Source organism: Chanodichthys erythropterus, chromosome 16 (genome assembly GCF_024489055.1).
Source record: "Chanodichthys erythropterus isolate Z2021 chromosome 16, ASM2448905v1, whole genome shotgun sequence".
NCBI classification, from domain to species: domain Eukaryota; kingdom Metazoa; phylum Chordata; class Actinopteri; order Cypriniformes; family Xenocyprididae; genus Chanodichthys; species Chanodichthys erythropterus.
In genome coordinates, this window is record NC_090236.1 from 5,174,961 (window position 1) to 5,197,012 (window position 22,052).

Genomic DNA, 22,052 nt, shown 5'->3' on the forward strand with positions numbered 1-22,052 from the left:
GCTCCTCAGCCAGATCGCCACGCGAGCCCTACGATCACATTGTGGGTGCTGCCCCTTTGAAATAAGCAAAGCGAACGCGAAGCACTCAACTGTGAACATTAGCAATGCTCGCACTTGCCCTGTCACAACGCAAGGGCAGCGTGCTCTTCCCCAAACAAACAAAACAATACTGGTGTGTGTCCGATTCAGAGATGGAACGCGAACACGGAGATACACACCGTTTGCTTATTCAGCCATGACTTTCTCTCAAATATATAATATAATATAATATATGTGTGTTCACTTTTGACTTGTCAGACAGAGTTGAAAAAGGAACAAAGGGAGAGAAAGTTCTGCGCACTGCCTGTCAAATTTAACTCCTAACAAAGTGATGAAGGAAGGAAAGAATTTGAACAGAGCTACTTCACAGTCTCTGAAGATGTACAGGTGGCACATTTACTGTGCTTTCCAAACGGGATATATCGCCCTCCGAAGGGCGCTTTGGAGTGAAAATAATCATGGCTACCATATTGTAGGGTCATCCCAAACCGAAGTGCTCAAAACTTGCCACTTCAAAGGGCCCTTCAGAATGAAGGATTTCGAAGTGTACAACTGATGGACACTTCGGGCACCCATAATCCTTTGCACAGTGAAGTTCTTTGATGTCACAGAATGGGTACAGGAGGTTATAAGAGTTCGATTTTATTTATAGTGTATAAATTGTACACTTGCATGAAACATGTTAATGCACTTTAAATATGTTTTAATGATTATCCTAATAGGCCATGATGAATTATGCATGTGATATATTGTCTATAGCTAATGTAACATTGATACTTTTCCAATGATGACTTGTGCCAATAAATATCCCCACGCCATTATATTTTATTATATTTATAGTGTCAGTTGCAAAGGCTGGTATCACTGGGAGTGCACGAGTAGACCAAATTCATTTGTCTGGGATCCTGTGGAAAGTGTGTTAATGTGTGTGTTTAAATAAAATAAAAAATCTAATTATATGTCATATGTCATGACTTCTCGTCTGTGAATAAAACTTCTTTTTTATTCAAAATGAAACTTCTCTCATGATTTACTTTTATCTTTTTTATTTACAGTAAATGTACTAAATGGTCTATTATTTTAGCTGCTAAATAAATGCTACAATTTAAACATTTCAATTGTTGTGTAAAGCTTGTAGAATAGAACTAAAACATTTAATTGTGAATGTCCTACAGGTTTGCTCATTTCACAACTTGACCAATTTATTTTGAATCCTGAATCACAGTGTATCATGTGGTCAATTTTATTTTATTTTTTCACATTTAAAAAAAAAACGTTTTGTCATTTTGTCAAATAAATTCATCATTTTGGGAAAAAAAGATTAGGAATGTTTCTCTCCCTGCCCTCCATCTGAATTTCATCAGAATGTCTGAATGTCATCAGAATCAAGTGATTGCAAACACTACCAGTATTTTTTAAATGTTGAGCTGCAGCTAATTGGCCGCTGATGCAACATCAACCAATCAGCTGCACTATTTAGATAACGATGTGATTACTACCAAATTGAGTTAAGGACTTATTGGCGTGTGCCATCTGTTTCATGACAAAACTTGGTATTTAAGATCAATTTCACTGCAAGATACATACATGGGTCTTACCTTAAATGGGTCTGATAATGGCCATAAAGGAATTGACAGTGTTTATGGTGTGTTTTTGGATTGTCTGTGCTGATGCTGGGCATGAATTCTTTTCATCAACAGGTTATTATTTCAGTTTAATATCAATTCATTATATTATATATTGTTTATTTGTAATAATTTAATGTGATAGTGTTTTGGCCATATTTCCCCATGTTTTTTTATGTGACAAGTTGATTGTTTTCATTTGAGAGACTTTTGACCAAAAATGAGCAACCTTATAGTTGTTCTCTTTCACTTTTTAATCATTATTTACTAAACATTAAGTCCCTCTTTGGTTGCTTCCCAAATAAACTTTTTTTTTTTCCATTAACTTTAATGATGTAAAAATTAATACATAAAATCAAAAGCCTTTTGACAATTAAGTGCAGATTGTTTTATAGATCAAATTGCACAGCTATATGGGAAGACGAAAGAGCTTCTGAAGGTCTTCAGTCAGTGCAATGATGCTGCGAATGTAGAGACAATAAAGAGGTGAAAAACATATTCTCTATAGAATTTAAACTACAAGATTAATGTGTTTTATTATTAAAAACCTTCAATTTTGGAATGGATGTCTAACAATCATATGACTTAAGATCAAGGATTAATTAATACATTTTCTAACATTACAACTTTTGATGAACCCTTGTTTTCAATCCAGTGTTCTTCCGAATCTTCTGTTTTCATACTCTGACTCTGAGAACCCTGAGGAAGCCATGAGAAACCCTGTGGCCGCTTACAGATTCCTCAGACAAATGAGAAATGATTTGATATATATTGTAAATCAGCCAAATCTTTATCAGTGTAAAAAGTATCAGAATGAGTCGGACGCAAATCTCCCAGATATCCCACAGCTGGAGGACGTGGATGGTGCAGCTTCAGGACTGATCAGACTGCAAGAGATCTACAAACTCCACCCAGAAGACATCACAAAGGGTAAACTGTCCTGCTGTTTTGTGCCAATGCAACTTCACTGAGAGAGTTTTACTTATTCCAATCTTATTGATGCTTTCATTTCACAGAAACGTCTCTAAATGCAGATGAAGCCTACAATGTAGGGTTGGTCGCTTATGATGAGGAAAAATTCCAGCATGCCTTTCTGTGGTTTCTGTACAGTCTGGACAGATTAACAGAATACTCAACCACTACTGAGGAAGAGTTGCTCCGTTACCTTAGTTCCTCAGTCTATCATTTTGGCAGCCTGTCTGTGGCAATCTACTTCAGCCAAGAGCTTCTAAATCTGGGTGAGGTCGTGGTGTCCTTAATTTAGTAGCCTAATATTTTTATATTTGAGATTGGCAGACAATTTTGCTACATTTTTTTGTGATTCAATCCATAAACATCTTTGCCTCAGATCCAAGTAATGATGAAGCCAGAGCTCAGCTGAACAGATTCCTTCACTTACAGAGCAACCCTGACATATTCACCCTGAACACAGAGTCAAGTAACTATGAGACACTGTGCAGAGGAGAGGTTGATGAGAGAGTAAGTACTAATTTAAATGATTATTTGACATGACTTTGTATTTTGATTGTAAGTTTAAATCTTATAAAATCAGATCTTCGAGAGGCAGAGGGCGCTGTCCTGTAGGTACAGCACAGGTGGAGGAAACCCCAGACTGATGTACGCACCAGTGAAAGAGGAAGTGGAGTGGGATGAGCCTCGAATCATCAGATATCATGACATTATATCAGACAGAGAGATAGAATTCCTGAAGAACATCTCCAGACCTCAAGTGAAAATCGAACACACTTACACAAACACATTTGGTCTTCATGTTTTCCATGACTTTCTATAGACGTAGTGTTTTTTTTTGTTTTTTTTTGTTTTTTTTAAATACTGGACAAACGGTGTATTCTACCCCCTATCCCTTCACCCACATCATACACCACCACCAACATCATACATATTATATTGTTGTTGTTATTGTCAGTATATTTAAAATGTTATTTCTTGTTATAGTGTTGGTGTATTACTGTACCATTCAATGGGCAAATTTATGTGGACATCTGTTTGATTGGCCCCTTAATTCCAGTGAAAACTTAATGATATGACATAATTACATTCTAGATTGGTGGGTTTCAAACTTTTTCAAAAATGGAAATGATTTGAGTTCTGTGTGGAAGAACTTGGCTGACCTATAGAAAGCCCGGATTTGAGACCGGATTGGAAACTAGAAATTGGAGCCCTAACTCTTCATCCAAAATCAGAGCCAATGATTTTGAAACTAAATGCTCAGAATGCAAATATGGGTGTTTGGCTGTTCAAATATTTTTAGCCACATACATGCATACATTTGTATTTGACAGTTCATTCCTATTTTTGCCAACAGCTTTCTAGATCGGAGGTGTATGAGTCTGGAATCTCAAAACAACGTATTTCTCAAAGGTTTAATAAATATTTATTAAAATCGCCTCATTATAATGGCATAGTTGACCCACAAATTTGAATTCTGTCATAATCTTCTGATGTTTGACAAATAATTAAGTACATTTGTATTCCTTTAACATAAGTTAGTATTTGACTATCAAACTGTTTTGGTCACACTTACTATGCAAAGAATAATCACTATATTTTCAGTGTTTTTCTAGGTGATAGCCCTGAGGTAGCTCACATCAGTCAGAAGATTGAAGATGCTACGGGACTCTCCATGGAAACCGCTGAACTACTGCTTGTACGTTACAGTAAGAAAGCAAGCTTTCTTTACTGCCAGATAGGCCTTGCAGTTAGCATGGACATACTTTGCATGGTATCTCTTGCCGAGAAGTGGCATACAGTATAAGCATATAGAATTCATTTATATTCACCTGATTGATCACCCTTGAATTCTTAAATGGAGATAAACTTGCATTTTCCCTGTAAAACAGTGGAGTGTTAACAGGTTCTACCCTAGTGAAAAATATATTTAATTGTATTTAAAATACATTTCACGAAGTATACTAAAAATCCTGACATGCCTATAACTGAAAATCCATACTTCCATCAAGCACAAACTTAGTACACTACAAATTAATCTGGATATTAGTATACCTTTTTACAAATGCAATTGGGGAAGTATGGAAAATACATCTTTAAGAAAGTACACTGGCTAGGTTCTTAATTCTATCTACAACATGTTTGAAACTCTGAGCAAAAAATACTTTAAATATGACTTAAAAAAAACTGCACACACATCTATATAATGTAGTGAGTTTGTTTTTGTTTTTCAATTGTCAAAAGTACAGCAAAAACCAATTCCATTTCACAGCCTGTGAAAGTAAGGTGAGAAGAGATTGACTTAATTATACAAAAACTGCCCCTTCACCGAAGCTTTTATAGGCCTTTGTTAAAATCATATTACAATTCTCAGACACTTAAGGGCAATGGAACAAACAAATAATAATACACGGACAATGATATTGTCTTGTGTCATAGTCTTGCCCGCTGTATGAGTTCTCACCCTTGTTTAAAGAATTATTCACTTTCAAATTAAAATTTCCTGATAATTTACTCACCCCCATGCCATCCAAGATATTCATGTCTTTCTGTCTTCAGTCAAAAAAAAAAAGGTCTCTGACAACATTCCAGGATTTTTCTCCATATTGGACTTCAATGGCCTCCATACATTTGAAGGTCAAAATAAGTTTCAGTGCAGCTTCAAAGTGTTCTAAACAATCCCAGATGAGAAATAAGGGTCTTATCTAGAGAAACCATCACTCATTTTCTCAAAAAAAAAAATGTAATTTTTAAACATTAACCATAAAGGCTCAGCTTGAACTAGCTCTTCTTCTCTATTAGAATTCCAGCAGTGTAGACACTGCTAAGTGTATTACTGCCCTCCACAGGTCAATGTTTGAACTAAATTGTTACATACAATATGCTAGTGCAAGTATATAACAATTAGTTCAAACTTTGACATGTGGAGGGCAGAAATACACTTAGCAGTGTCTACACTGCTGGAATTCAAATACAGAAGAAGAGCGCTAGTTCAAGATGAGCATTTATGGTTAAAATGTGTTTTATATAATATATAAAATGGCTTATCGTTTCTCTAGATAAGACCCTTATTCCTCGTCTGGTATTGTTTACAGTTTCAGTGCAGCTTCAAAGGGCTTTAATTTGACCTCCTCCTGTTTGGAGACCATTAAAGTCCACTATAAGGAGAATGATCCTGTAATGTTTTCATCAAAAACCTTAATTTCTTTTCGACTGAAGAAAGTAGGACATGGACATCTTGGATGACATGGGGGTGAGTAAATTATCAGAATTTATTTTGAAAGTGAACTAATCCTTTAATGTAATATGACAACATACAATCACCACAAAGTAGACAAATATTAATATGTAGTTACATGTTAGTAAAATGTCCTCTTGGGTGGTCCTTTGCCAATGAAAGCTGTGATATTCCAGACCTTCTGCCATCAGTCTGAAGGTCTGGCTATGCGAAACTACTGTTGACCCAATTAAATGTACAATACAGTGAAGTGTATTTCTAGCTGATAGAAAATAGTTGATAGAGAAAAAGTGTAGTTCTACTTGATAGTACAGCTAAAAGTTTAAAGGAAATGTGTTTTGAGTTGCAAAAAAATAATGCACATGTGCAGTCCTAAGCGCAAGTCTCAGTTTTCTATGTGAACTGGAGCTTCTAACAGCAGCTGTAGTGACACAATGACTTTATCAATCAGCAATTTGCTCTTTTGGTTAGAAGGTGGGACATATTTGCACATTGAAGTTTCTCCAATTCATAACTGCTTCAACCAAAGACTATTGAATTAGAAAGATGGTTCTGAAGCACACAAAGACAACAGGCAAAGAAGTGTTACGGATGGTTTTATGCCATCCACGCATGCAAACAAGCCGTTCTACACGTTCACATTCTTCCACCAGCAAACGAAACTGTGTTTTAGTGTGTGCACAAGAATAAAACTAATATGCCAGTTTATGCAGTTACTTGATCATGTCAGGTAAAAAGGAAGAAAAACATTCTGATAATTTAATATTGTGTCTGCTGGCTTTATTACTTTAACAGCTTCAACGCAATTTTCTACGTTTATTTCTTTAACACACTGTAATGTTCTATATATGCTGTTTCGCATTTTTCACGCACCGCTTAGTGCGCCTATAGAGTTTTGTTAAATATGCTATCACCACTTTTTTTTTTTTTTTAGTGGCCATCAGTGCACAGTGGTTTACAGTGCACTGTGGCCTGTTGCACACAATGTGAGTGGATGTCTGTGTATCAAAGCTGGCACGCAACAAATTAATGCTTCATGAAGAAAATAAAAAGCAGATGATAAATGGACAAGGCAGCACAAAAAAATGAATGTACGGTACACGAGTAAATGCAAACGAGTTCGTTGTTAGTTGCCAACAGCACAGCAGCTCCAGACAACCAATGACACTCAAACCCAATGTTACCTGCGGTGCTGACCCCCATCCACCGCTGAAAGTGGGCATGTGAGCATCAGAACTGGACCACGGAGCAATGGAAGAATGTGGCCTGGTCTGATGAATCACGTTTTCTTTTACGTCACGTGGATGGCCAGGTGCGTGTGTGTCGCTTACCTGGGGAACACATGGCACAAGGATGCACTATGGGAAGAAGGCAAGTCTGTGGAGGCAGTGTGATGCTGTGGGCAATGTTCTGCTGGGAAACCTTGGGTCCTGCAACAATGCTTAGGGTGTACATGGTCTGACATGTACCACCTTTCATTGAAATGGTATTCCCTGATGGCTGTGGCTTCTTTCAGCAGGATAATGTGCCTTGCCACAAAGCAAAAATAGTTCAGGAACGGTTTGAGGAGCACAACGAGTTTGAGGTGTTGACTTGGCCTCCGATTTTCTGAACAAATGTGCTGAACAAACAAGTCTGATCTATGGAGGCCAAATTGCACTGACATATGTTAATATGTCAGTGTCATTGTTTTGTCGATGTACACCAGTAATGGTGTTTTTTTTTTTTTTTTTTTTTTTTTAAGGTGCATTTATAAAAGCTACTTAAATGTCCTAATTGAACTAAGCCCTAATCCTGGCTTAGTCTAAGCCCTGTCTGTGAAACCAGGCCTTTAAGTATACCAATTTATAGTCTGTCACAAAAACATTTAGTTAAGTACATATGAATAAATTATGCTTAATTATACATTATTTAACCTAGGGCATTTCAATAGTGATTCATGAGTGATTAAATAATTTTCCAGGTTCAGAATTATGGGATTGGTGGCAGATATGATCCGCATGTTGATGCATTCAACGTAAGTTCACTGTACAGACATTTAGTAAACAAAGACAGAAATTGCCATTGGTTCCCTCTGAAAATATTTACTCAAATCCAAAACTGTCAAAGCCCATTTGAAATTCCAAAGTAAATCATTACTTCATTTAAGTTAAAATGCCAGCACCTATACTAATAAAAATAATTAACATTCACTCAGAGAGAGATTGACTTTCTTGAGAAAGGTTGACATACTAAAATCTAGACACTGGAGGATTTTAATTTGTCACTTATTCCTGTAAATATCTAAAATTAATGTTAATACATGAGCTAGTGTCACATTTGAGAAAACACAAACCCTAATGCAGAGTTCCTGTGTGTCTTATTGGGAAAAAATGTGTAAGCCATATATTATTGGAAAGCCACTGTAGTCCTTATATGTGATTAAAATGTTGCTAACAAGTTGTAAAATGTTTCAAAATCTTCCTTTTTGAGGTTTGATTTGTGATTTATGATGTACAACAAAACCTAAATGCATACATACCCACAGGGGAACCATTGGTAACCTCTGTATTCTGTGTCATTAAGAGCTTGATTACATGTTGACCAGTCTAATAATTGAAAACTAACTGAAGAATGTTTGACCTCACAGGAGACAGTGAATGACAGGATTGCTACATTCCTAATTTATGTAAGTTGACTGTGTAAGTGCAGCTGTCAGAAGACAAATTGCTTTAATGGCATTAAACAGAATTTTATAGCCATTGATATTACCTGTGTGGATCAATCTGTATAAATCTTTCGTTCCTGTAGATGAATGATGTGGAGATAGGGGGCGCCACTGTATTCCCTAAAGTTGGAGTAGCAGTGCAGCCAAAAAAGGTAAACTCTCAATTCTGGTATTTGTATAAGGATAATTTAAGCACTAATTACTTAAGTAGAATCGTTTTAGCATCCTCTCTCTGCTCTTGCAGGGTTCAGCTGTGTTTTGGTACAATCTCCACAGAAATGGTGAAGTAAATTGGAATACGGAGCATGCCGGATGCCCCGTGTTGGTGGGCAACAAATGGGGTAGGTTTTTAAACAAATTGGGTAGATCAGTTCAATTCACTTATTTATTATTTTTTTTTTATGATGTTATCAGAGGTAATGTAAGTTTTATGTGATTTCAGAAATGTACATATACAAATCACATATTAAAGGAACACTCCACTTGTTTTGAAAATGGGCTCATTTTCCAACTCCCCTAGAGTTAAACAGTTCAGTTTTACCATTTTCAAATCCATTCAGTCGGTCTCCGGGTCTGGCGGTACCACTTTTAGCATAGCTTAGCATAGTTCATTGAATCTGATTAGACCGTTTGCATCTTGCATCCAAAGAGTTTCGATATTTTTCCTATTTAAAACTTGATAAGACCAATGGAACATAAAGTTGTGATTTTTCTAGGCCGATATGGCTAGGAACTATACTCTCATTCTGGCGTAATAATCAAGGAACTTTGCTGCCATACCATGGGTGCAGCAGGCGCAATGATATTATGCAGCATCTCTCACAAATGTCTCCATGGTTGCAAGGTACGCTCCCTGTGCAAGCAAGGGGTCACAGGTGCTGTGTAATATCATTGCACCTGCTGCACCCATGGTATGGCAGCAAAGTTCCTTGATTATTACGCCTATATATTCCTTGATTATTATAATTTGAGTGAGATGCTAATGGTCTAATCGGATTCAATGAACTATGCTAAGCTATGCTAAAAGTGGTACCGCCTAGAGAACAGCTGAATGGATTCGAAAACAGTAAAACTCAACTGTTTAACTCTAGGGGAGTAGGAAAGCCTGTTTTCCTAGTGTTCCTTGTAAGGCAGAAACAATGAGCTCATTGAAGTAATGAATACATGTAAATGGATGATTAGGATGTATAGCAAAATTTGGAATGGTGCATACTGATCCAGAGTTTTTCTTCACTGGAGTTGAGGCTTTCAATTTAAAGGAGTCATGAACTGCATTGTTTTGTTTTATAACGTTTCCTGGGGTGCACTTATAATGTTAGTATGATTTTTACATCCAAAATTGTCATTTATATATAAAAGGCATTTTTCCTACCCTGATTTTAGCCCTCTGGTTTGAACGCTCTGTTTTAAGGGGCGTGTCTGCTGTGAGACTTCAGTGTAAACACCCACTGCTGTGATTGGCTAACATCTTTCCATTTGAAATAGCCAAGTATTACTCTCTCTTTTAGCGCATTTTTTACTATAACAGCGCTCATGAAAAGTGTTGCATTACATTTAGGTCTATGGCATTATATTTAGATTGTGGCATGAAAGGTTGCAGAGATGAACACTGTGTAGCCGATCACAGACATGTGATGCTTTCATCATAACCAACAGTGCAAACGCTATATAACTAAGAAATTCGTTGAATAAAACAGGAGTTTTGCGCGTCAGTCACTGATAAACTCGCGCTGTTTAATTGACTGCTTCAGCGCGTGCTGCTCCAATGATTGCAAAGGGAGCTTTCTTTGATCGCTTTCTTTATATAATTTAATCACCGTTAAATAACAGATTATTTTCATCCTACTAAGAGAAATAACGCAAGCTGACTGTTAGTCACGGGTTTGATTTACTGACACGGACAAAGAACATTTGACTATACATGAATCATTAATGTCAGATCAGGCATTAGAATTAAGTTACTTGTTGCAATACTGTCGAGTCCAGGCACTGCACAATATTTTGTTATCCTCAACGGCATGTTTATTGCTTGGTAGCTCGATCTGGTTTAGCACTACGTAGGCCTATGTTACTTAGGCTACCTATTCTATTGCATGTCATGCGTGAATTGGTGGGCAGGGCTAAACAGACAGTGATGAAGTAGGTGTTGATATGCAGAGACTGTGCTTGCTGCCCTTTTATGTCATAGATCCCCACTTTGTAAATCCTGTCATTTGTTGGGTCTGGTGTCAATTAAAGCTTTTATTGGACTAACAAGCTCTGAAACTTACAGGATATTCCTAAAGTATGATGACCTCTTACATGTCAAAAGCTCAAGGAAAATTTGATTTCTCAGTTCATCACCCCTTTAAAATATAATTGGCTGATTTGATATTATTTTGGAACTTTTTGTTGTGTATCCTCAATGTAAAAATGTATATTTAAGTGTTCACCCAAAAATGAAAATGTCATTATTTACTCACCCTTATGCCGTTCCACACCCACAAGACCTTTGTTCATCTTCGGAACACACATTGAGATTTTTGATAATCTTTTTTTTTTTTTTTTTTTTTTTTAATTCCTTCATTGAAAGCAATGAAATTACCACATTCAATGTCTAGAAAAGTTGTGAAACTATCATTAAAATAGTCAGCGTGACTACAGTGGTTCAACCTTAACCCTTTAGTTGGCAAGACCATAAAGAGACATCATAAAATTAATTTATTGCTATTTTTCATCTTAATAGGACACATAATACAACTTTTTTTTTTTTTTTTTCTCAGAATTTGACTTTTTTGATTTTAATGTTTGTATCTCCCAGGATACGTTGCCACTTTAGGGGTATAAATTGAAAACTGAATTCTTGTTTGGCAATGCCTTTTACAACATTTTAAAACATTTTAATAAAATAAAACCTACTGTATCATATTTAATATGCAAAATTCTAGGGCCTATAAATTATCAATGACAAACTTTGCTGAAAAAAATCTGTACACAATCTACTTCATGCCTTCTGTCCTCTGACAGTTTTTTTTTTTTTTTACTTTTTTTTTTCCATTTCAGATTAATGAGGCATTATTCTATACTATCAAAATACTTATTTTAATCTAAGTGTTTTATGTAAGACTGTTATAAAAAGGGATATTGTCCTTTTTTTCTTTTCTATGGTATTCTTGAACCAAACATTCATACTGTGTTTTTTTTTTTTTTTATAGCAATTGTTGTTTGAGGAGAAAAACAATTCTGTCATAATTTGAAAAGAAAATGGACAATTGAAAGTTAAAGGTTAATGGTAACAATTTAGTTTTTCTTTGTTTGTTCTTCTTTTTCCCAGTGGCTAACAAATGGATCCATGAGCTTGGACAGGAATTCAGGAGGCCCTGTTCTTTGTCAGACTGGGAGTGAAAGATTGAAATCTGTACTATATATATATATATATATATAAACTACAAAGAAAGTTGTACTCTGTCTGTACTACATGTTGTATTTATGTATAGGTAATGCAGGCAGGATCTGTAACAGATTTTTCATATCAACTTTTGCTGTTATTTGTAACTGTATATTTCATTGTCACTTTTATTTATCACAGCTGAGTTTTTCACAGATTGCCCTTCTCCAGTTGAGCCAATATATCAAATTCTACCTTGTGTGATATTTCCACCTGCACTGGCCAATAGCTCTAACATGCACTGCAGAAGGTACTGTGCTTTTCTGTCTGCCAAAGCTCAGTAAGGGTATAGGGTTAGGATTGCCTGTGTCAAATCTTTCATACAAAATAAACTTCAGAATGCAGAATTTGGTTGCTCAGATTCCATCTGTAATTCTTGTGACACATGAGGGTTGGGCTCTGAAGTCAGATCAGTTATAAGACTCTGATTGTATTTCTTTTTTTCTTTTTTTTTTATGGTTTATTTTCCTTTTCCCCACCCTTGTGAAATTTGGTGGCCCTTTCAATCATGAGTCTCTTAAATGGCGATGCATTTCAATTTAAGTTCAGTGTTTTGAAATTATATACTTTAATTTGCCCAAATTAGTTTCAATAACCTAACCATTTTTATTCAATTTCAAAAGACACTCTAAACAAACTAGCTGATTCAACTTATAATCATTTGTAACTTGACTGCCTTAATGTTGTGTTGGGTATACTTAGAAATTTAAGTTGTTTGCATACATGTTGGAGTTCCTTACAATTAATAAGTGTGGTAACAAAGGAGCTGACAAGTTGTTTAATCAAATTCATACTTTGTTTAAAGAAAAAAAGGGGAAGTTAGCTCTAATAGTATAAAAAATGGTTTGAAATGAACTGTCTTGATCAGTCTTTTGGTTCTAAACAACTGTCCGTAATACTCAAAGAATGAACACGTCATTTTGTGAACAGAATAAAAGATTTGAGTCACTGGGCTGAATCGAAATCACTTTTACTCCTTTGATTCAGTAGTAATATACAGACTACCTATGGCAAGCCGTTTTAACATTTAATCCTTAAAACGTACTTAAAACATTCATACATACTTTTTATATACTAGTAGTTGTTCATTAGGTACTAGTATTTATGTACCTAATAAATAACTACTAGTACCTATTAAATAACTACTAGTATCTGATGAATAAGTACTAGTATTTAATAATACATATGAGTATCTAAAACATAAATACTAGTACCTAATGAACAACTACTAGTATATAAAAAGTATGTACTAGGGCTGAACGATTAATCGCATTTGCGATAATATCGGGATCTGACAAAACGCAATTTTTTAACCACAAAGGCTTACACGCTTGTCGTAAGCAGTCAGCAGAGGAAGCATCAACTTGACACTCTACACATATTTATTCCTGGCCTACAGAAAAGCACAATTTATGTTTAATCTATCTAATATTGTGTTGTTCATAATATACAATAGAAATGGGAGAAAAGATTCTCTATCTAACGATTCTGAGCACAGATATGCGATGGCACTGCGTGTGCTTTAGAAACGTATTCTGTTTGCTTCCAATTGCTTCCAGACGCGCGCTTTGTGAAGAGAGGCTGTACGCAACTGTTTAAGTGGTTAAATGTACTTGCATCTCAAAATGCTTTTATGCTGCAAAATTAATGTAAACAGTTATGTCTTAAGGGATCAAACAGATAGGACAAAACACATCTTATATTTCAAGAGAGATCTGTGCATTACTGTGAATGCAGCTTATTCTCCCGCTCTCTATGATGACATAATAATCAACAACGGTAAGCCTCGAAAAAGATAAATCACTCACAGCTCTTGAAAGGAAAATCTTCAGATACTCTTAAATACTGAAAGCACTGTTTGTTTATTGCTTCTAATGTTTTTTGTTTGTTTGTTTTTCCCCTCTTTATTATTTACTAGCTTCTCCCCCGGTTACACAGAAAAGGCTTAAGCTAGTCCCAGACTGTGTTTGAGCTGTCTTAACTGAAAGCAACTTGCAGTGACATTGTTTTGTTTCAAGATGCATACCAGTAATGTTTAAGCTACTTAAAACTAAGGCCTAATTCTGGCTTAATCTAAGCCCTGTCTGTTTATTTAAGACTATTAACATGCAATTATTTTAATTACATTTTTAATGTAGAATTATTTTAAAATGTACTTATAATTACATATGTAATTACATAATAAAAAAAGTTTTGTTAATAACACTAATCAAGAAGAAAAGAAGATCAAGAATCGTTTTGGAATTTGCCTATGACTCCCAGAATCGGAATCGAATCGTGAGGTGCCTAAAGATTCCCACCCAATGATTTATTGCTCATCTTTGTTGAATAATACAGAAGATAAAGAGCTTAAAAAATAATTGCACATTAAATCACAATTAGATTATTTTCCAAAATCGTTCAGCCCTAGTATGTACTAGTCACAATTGGCATACATATTAGCCACAACTAACAATGAAATAATTCACTATTGAAATAAGTACTAGTATCTAATGAATAAGTACTAGTTTCTATTTAACAGATACTACAATCTATACTTTTATACTTTAAGTAGTTTTGTAACCAGTACTTTTACACTTTTACTTGAGTAAAAAGCTTGAGTTGATATAGTATCTAATAATACATACTAGTAACTAATGAATAAGTAGTAGTATCTAATAAATAAGTGCTAGTACTAATGAATAAGTAATAATGTCTATTTAATAGGTACTAGTATCTAATGAATGAGTGCCAGTATCTTTTAAGCATCTGAATATCTGAATAAGCATTAGTACCTAAAGAATAACTTGAAGCTAATGAATAAGTGATAATACTTAATACTTTTAGATACTAGTATCTAAAAAATAAGTACTAGTAGCATGAAAATAGATACTAGTACACTTTAAAGATTAAAGGTCCCGTTCTTCGTGATCCCATGTTTCAAACTTTAGTTAGTGTGTAATGTTGTTGTTAGAGTATAAATAAAATCTGTAAAATTTTAAAGCTCAAAGTTCAATGCCAAGCGAGATATTTTATTTAACAGAAGTCGCCTACATCGAACGGCCAGTTTGGACTACATCCCTCTACATCCTTCTTTAATGACGTCACTAAAACAGTTTTTTGACTAACTTCCGCCCACAGGAATACACAAGAGTTGCGTTTGTAGAGTGTGTGTGTCGTCGAAATGCTGTTATTTTCATCCCGCAGTCCAATCACCGGGTCTGATTCCGGCTCAAATTGATAGGGTAAAATTAAAGACATGTTTACAATAACACTGAGCACATGCATCTCCACGTTATGGTAAGAGGCGTGACCTTTCCGGGCAAGATGCGCTAAACTGCTGTCGAATCACAACACAGGAACCGCTGGCACAATCAGAACTCGTTACGTATTTCTGAAGGAGGGACTTCATAGAACACGGAAGTCAACAGCCCGTTTTTATGACAGTGGAAACAGCGGTATACAGATAAGTAAATTATGTGAAAAATACTGTGTTTTTTTTACACGCGAAACATGAACACATGTTATATTGCACACTATAAACACAATCAAAGCTTCAAAAAACCACGAAAATTGGGACCTTTAAATGTTAAAACGGCTTGCCATAGACTGCCATTGTCTGTCGAAAACAGATAATCAGTCCAGTCTGTGGTCTATTCAACCTGCATCATTCAGACTGTTTTGGGAAAAAAAAGTTTATGTCGCAAAACTTATCCTAACTAAACTTGTTCTGCTGGAAAGACTCTTAACGCAAACTATGATTTTTTCAATTAAGTGTAGTATAAAATATCGAAAAATTCGCATTCACTTTATATTATTGATTGTGTGTGTTTCTTTTCTTGTAGAGGATGAACTGAGATGGACATATTTAACAATATGTCAAGCTAGGCATTTTTTTAATCACTTTGTCTCGTGGTCTTGGGTTTAACATGATTTCATCAGTGAAGACTATAAGTTAATCTTTCACATTAATTTTATTTGTATTCCATTAAACTGACAGTATTTTAAGGAAAAAGTTATGTCAAATCTTTCTCTGTTCTTCATCTATGCACAAAGATTGTATTATTGTACTGAATAAGTGCTCATTTATTAATGATAAATCAGTCTAAAAGCAACAACATTAATACAGAGTTATGGAGTGCCTAAAATGTTTTCTTTTGTCATCTAGTGTTTCGCAGTAACAAGGACACTGTCAGATCTCACTCTGGACTAAATGTGAGCGCTGCAGCTCAGAGTGGAAGTCATATTACAGCCCCTGCACTCACTAACAACACAATAACAGGAAATGTCCACATCATACATAATGCACCCGGTAAGTAAAATGTGTTGTACATGGATAGATGCTGATAATATTGACTATGATCCTTTTTCTGATAATATATAGAGTATTCTCATGTAAGTAATCACAGATCATATGCTAAAATGTATTCACTGTTCTATTAGAAAAAGGACCTACCAGATACTTGCTAATAAAATTATATTAAGTCTGTTGATAATTTATAATTTATAGACATTTAAAGATGGTTTATCCAATTTTTTTTGCAGATTGTACTTTGTATTGTCCACCCTCTGAGAAAACACAAACCTCGGGTAATAGATAAATCTGATATGTGTTGAATGTTGTACCTTTCACCTTTTAATTCAGCAGCTAGTCTGCTCTGAAATATCTTACTCTATAAGGATCAGAATTTGTTTTAAAATGCACTGTTTAACACTTATTATTTTATGTGTGCAGCAACAAGCTCAGTGATTTAAAAATATAAGAAGCTGATCTGCAGTGAGTATCAATGTGTGACTGAGTATAACTCACGACCTGGTGAACATGTGCGGATGTCTGAGCGCTTCACACAACCTCTGATCCTTCAGAAATATAGAGATCAAAAAGAGAGAGAAGAAGAGATCTGCTCCAGGGGAGAAAGCTTCCAGCAGGTCCTCAGCTCCAGGAGCAGTGAAGACTCTGTCCATCTGAACTCTCTGTTCGACCCAGATGGTCATGCGATCAGTCCCAGAGCTGTTATACTGCAGGGAAATTCTGGGAATGGGAAATCTTTCACTGTTCAGAAGATCATGATGGACTGGGCATCTGGTGACCTCTACAAAGAGCGGTTTGATATTGTTTTTCACTTAAAGTGTAAAGAAATAAACTTAATTCCTGGCAAAAACAGTTTGGTGGAGATCTTGAGTTACAGCTACAGTTTAACACCAGATCAGATCTCACAGATGTTACAGCATTCACCAGAGAAGGTGCTTTTCATCATTGATGGGTTTGATGAGCTGAGACTCACAGAGGACATTTATGACATGTCACCAAACACTGATCTGCTTCAGAAAGCCCCACCTGTGGCCATTCTTTGTGACCTGCTGAGGGGTCGAATCCTGCCAGAGTCCTTCCTGCTGGTCACCTCCAGATCTACAGCTACAGAGACACTGAGTGAACTGCTCAAAATACCTCAGCGTTTCTCTGAGATAATTGGTTTCTCTGAGAGGGGAGTGGAGGAGTACTTCCAGAAATTTTTTCAGAATGAGGAGCTTTTCAGGAAGGCTTATACACTTGTGAAGACAAATGAAACCCTCTTCACTGCCTGCTCCATCCCTGTTGTCTGCTGGATCATCTGCACAACTATCCAGGAACGATTCAAAATGGATGCAAATGTAAAAAATGGACTGGAAACCACCACTTCGATCTACGTTGACTTTGTGTTCACTCTACTGAAGTATCACTGTCAGGGTCAGTCTGTTCCAACCCTGCTGAGGAGTCTGGGTCAGCTGGCAGAGAGAGGGATGCTGGAACAGCAGGTCCTGTTTGATGAGAAAAGAGTGAATGAAATGGTTTCAAACCCTTCTGGCTGTCCATTCTTGTGTAAAATCCTTTTTAAGAGAAGAATCCACCAGGAGACGATGTTCAGCTTCATGCATCTCAGCTTTCAGGAGTTCTTCACTGCTCTGTACTACGTCCTTCTGGATGAAGAAGAGTCCAAGAGGAAACTTACAGAACTACATTTCATTAAAGAAAAACCAATGATTATTTCTCTACGTTTACCAGCTGTGGTAGAATTTGCATGTGGTCTGTTGAATAAGGATGTGAGATGCACACTAAAAAAAGCATGACCTGTCTGTTTGTCCAAAAACACAGGCTCATCTGAAAGAATGGACTTCTATGCTTCTATATCACAGGAAAAGACATTTTAGGTTAAAGGTGCTGTGCCCAGTAGGTTTAATGTTAGTGTGTGTTTGTGCATTTCGCTGAGAAAAGAAAGGAAAAAAAAAAAAAATGACTGAGAACACTGCATAGCCCATACACCAGGACATTTGACTGCACACAGGAAATACATTAGCCTAAAGGTTTAAATAAATAAAAAGTATAAAACGTTTTTTATAAAATGTACATCCATGAGATTTCCATGCTCCACTTTAAGTTACGTGTCACCTAGCCACAACCTACAGATCCCAGCATAAACTGTGATACATTATAATATTTGTTATTAAAGTATCAACATTCAGAAACAAAAGCAAGTATGCGAGCATGATTGGCATGGCAGAATGCGCGCAACAAGAGCCTCCTTTATAATCACTAAAAAGATGAAAGTTTGTCTCAATCTCACAATGCCTCAGTTACTGCACACTGAATCTTAAATATTGTCTACACTTTGTTTTTATCAGAGGATTTGCCAGCATGCAAAGCATTCAGTGCTGAACAAAAACTCCTGCATTTTGAGAAATCATGTTTCAGAAATCAACAGATTTTTCTGTGATTGGCTACATTGCTCAATGCTGCGAAAACACATCATTAGAAACTCTGTCTATGCTTGAGGGTAAAGACTAGGGCTGCGTTCCACTCCAGTTTTAGACAAGCACTCGCGAACTTCCCTAAGCAATTCCCTCGGGGGAATCCCTGCCACCATTTTGAAGTGTGTTCCACTTGGTGAAGTGGATGAGGGAAGTTTATATGGACAGACCTAAGTCTACTTCATATGTACACTTAAGGCAGCTCCATATACCACAACGCAACACGATTGTGACGTCACTGCATATTGCGCTTAAAGGGAAAATTCACCCAAAAATGAAAATTTTATGTTTATATGTTTACCCCCAGGGCATCCAAGATGTAGGTCACTTTGTTTCTTCAGTAGAACACAAATTAAGATTTTTAACTCAACCGTTGACGTCTCTCAGCTGTATAATGCGTGTCAATAGGAACTCCATCTATGAGAGTCAAAAAAACATGCACAGACAAATCCAAATTAAACCCTGTGGCTCGTGACGACACATTGATGTCCTAAGACATGAAACAATCGGTTTGGCTGAGAAACCGAACAGTATTTATATCATTTTTTACCTCTAATACACCACTATGCCCAACTTGAGCATCCGGTGTGTGAGGTTTGAATGCACTCTGGTGACGAAAGTGATCTTTCAATGAGTGCATTCAGACCTCACACACCGGATGCTCAAGGCAGTTGGACATAGTGGTAAATTTTACCTGCCACAAGATGGCACTGTTTTCGACACTCTTGATGCTTTGTAACTTTTCCCGAAACATTCAGAGAAAAGTTTCAAAGATTTAAGAGGCTTCTTTTCTCCATCTTTACTCAATAGTTTTAGGCCTTAAGCAAATGTTTCAGTCGAATTTAGCCGTTTTAGAGAGTGTTTACACTGAAATTATATTTTTTGGCCCACCTAGTGGCATTCCCACAAAATTTCCTAATGATCATCATGTCTCATCTCAAGTTTTGGAGTTTAAAATTCTATTTTTTGTTTTTAAGTCCCTAAATAATTCAGCTCCCTCATATTTATCTGAACTTTTATCTTTACATAATCCTTCCCAAGCTCTTTGATCTAATAGTCTTAGATTGCTCGCTGTCCCCAGAGTTAGACTAAAGAGGAGAACATGCATTTGCTGTTGCGGGCCCTCTGGAACAGGCCAGATAATATTAGATCTGCTCCGACATTACAAATTGTTAAATCTTTGTTTAAAACTCATTATTTTTCCATTGCTTTTAATTTCCCTTGATTATTTATTTTTGTATTTTGACTTCTGTTGGTGTTTTGATTTTCTTTTGATATTTTGTTGGTCAAATTGTTTCAATTTTATATGAATTGTCTTATTTTATACATTTTATTTGTGGTATTATTTGTTTTTGCTTGCATTTATTTTATCTGATGTAAAGCACAATGGTCAGCTGCTGCTGTTTTAATGGTGTTATGTAAATAAACTAAATTTGAAACTTAAACTTGAAACTTGTTAACCCATTTTGAGCCTGTTTTTAAATATCTGTAATGTCATTGTTCATATGTGGAAAAAACTAAACTAAACTAGCCAATCAGATTTCATTTCACCCATATCCCCCATGCCCACACCTTTATTTATTCTCTTTCTTTCTTAATATATCATGAGTGTGCACAGATAGATTTTAATAATCAATGTAAAAATTATGTAAAAAATATCATGGTACGCACAGTGTGTACAGCCGTACGGCTGCAGGCGCCACTGGCTCCAAACGGACAAACCGCTCTACAGAGCGTGTTTGCTTGGCTGCTACTCTCTGCTGTCTCAGACAACGACATCTTTGTTCGGTGTTGGCCACCGTAGCTTCTCTATTTTGCAATTCGCAACCTCACCGCTAGATGCTGCTAAAATTTGCACAATGCACCTTTAAGGCAGCCAGATCACAAATTATTTTAAGTTGAATCAGCTTGTTTTTCCAATGTATTTTTATAATTGGAAAAAAAGAAAAGTGACTATGACTGAAACTAATTTGAGCAACTTAATTAAAGTGTATAATTCCAAAACGCTGAACCTGGAAAATTATTATAAATGCAGCATCACTTAAAGGTGCATTATTTAAGATTCCCGTCCGCTAGAGGCTTATACAAAACAAAGGCGTAGCTTGATGATGGCAAGTTCGAGTCTTGGGACATGTGGTCCTCACCTCAATGGACGGTTCAAAAGAATTGGGATAGGACTCGGGAAGAAATCATGTTCATTGAGGCGATTATTAACGTTATTGTAGTATGAAGCAGAGCAGGACCGAGTGTTGCGGGAGCTGAACGAGGACGCTGGAGCGTTTATGCAACACACACCTCACGATCAGCGGAAGTTTTATGTCACAGTCGCTGGCGCCGCTTCCGCTTTCCTGGTCATGTATGAGGTAACGCAGCTCTGTTTAACATATTAGATACATTTGAGTGTGTTGAAATGTTATAATGTTACTCTGTGCGTTTGCTCGGCAGCTGTGAGACACTTGTTTGAGACACACTGCAGTAATCTAGATCGATTATAGAATAAATGTGTTGATAAATGGCATGCAATTCATTTTAAAATGTATGATGGGAAAAAAAAAATCTGTATCATTGTTACTAAAAATAAAGCAGCATCTGATTATGCTATGCTAGCTACTTGACAAAATAGTGTTTTCCTCTGAGGCATGGTAAAAAAAAAAATCTGATTTAAACAATAAGACTAAACATGTTGAGCTATATAAAAAATTTATTTTCTGTCTATAAACTTAACCAAATAGTTGTTCCCTTGCCTGTAATATACTAAAGTGTCTTTGGTGTTCCCATGGTTTTTACAAAATGAAACCGGAAACCGAGGGTAACGCGGGTATGACGCAACTGACAGGCGACTCCTCACACATCCCAGAGCCTTGGTTAAAATTGCAGTTTTCTCATGATTTACAAATAATTGGAAACATTTGGGATACTGTAAGTACTCAAAATAGATAACATTGGCCTAGTGGCTTTTGGATATTTTACTGCAAAAGTCTTACGTATTGCACCTTTAAGAGACTCATTTCAGGTCAAGTTGCACTGAGGCCACTATTTCACAAGGGGAAAAAAGGAAAAAAATAAACAGAATTCTAAGAAAAACAATCAGAGGCTTATAACTGATCTGATGTCAGAGCCCAACCCTCATATGCGTCACACAAGAATTACAGATGGAATCTGAGCAAACAAATTCTGCATTCTCAAGTTTATTTTGTATGAAAGATTTGACCCAGGCAGACTCTAAATATTCATTGTAACACATTGAAAAACTAATCCTAACCTTATACCCTTACTGAGCTT

At 36.1% G+C, this 22,052-nt stretch overlaps 1 protein-coding gene and 1 pseudogene across 1 annotated transcript; both read left to right on the forward strand.

Annotated features, from left to right (window-relative positions):
- Positions 1–1,643: 1,643 nt before the first annotated feature.
- On the forward strand, positions 1,644–12,262 carry LOC137003701 (prolyl 4-hydroxylase subunit alpha-1-like). Its single transcript, XM_067363963.1, has 13 exons — positions 1,644–1,739; positions 2,060–2,150; positions 2,320–2,594; positions 2,681–2,902; positions 3,013–3,143; positions 3,217–3,393; positions 3,991–4,046; positions 4,239–4,332; positions 7,835–7,888; positions 8,504–8,539; positions 8,662–8,730; positions 8,823–8,919; positions 11,892–12,262. The coding sequence occupies exons 1-13, from the start codon at positions 1,655–1,657 to the stop codon at positions 11,960–11,962; spliced, it is 1,458 nt and encodes a 485-aa protein (XP_067220064.1). The 5' UTR covers positions 1,644–1,654; the 3' UTR covers positions 11,963–12,262.
- A 466-nt stretch (positions 12,263–12,728) lies between these two features.
- On the forward strand, positions 12,729–21,221 carry LOC137003133 (NACHT, LRR and PYD domains-containing protein 1 homolog; annotated as a pseudogene).
- The last annotated feature ends 831 nt before the right edge of the window (positions 21,222–22,052 follow it).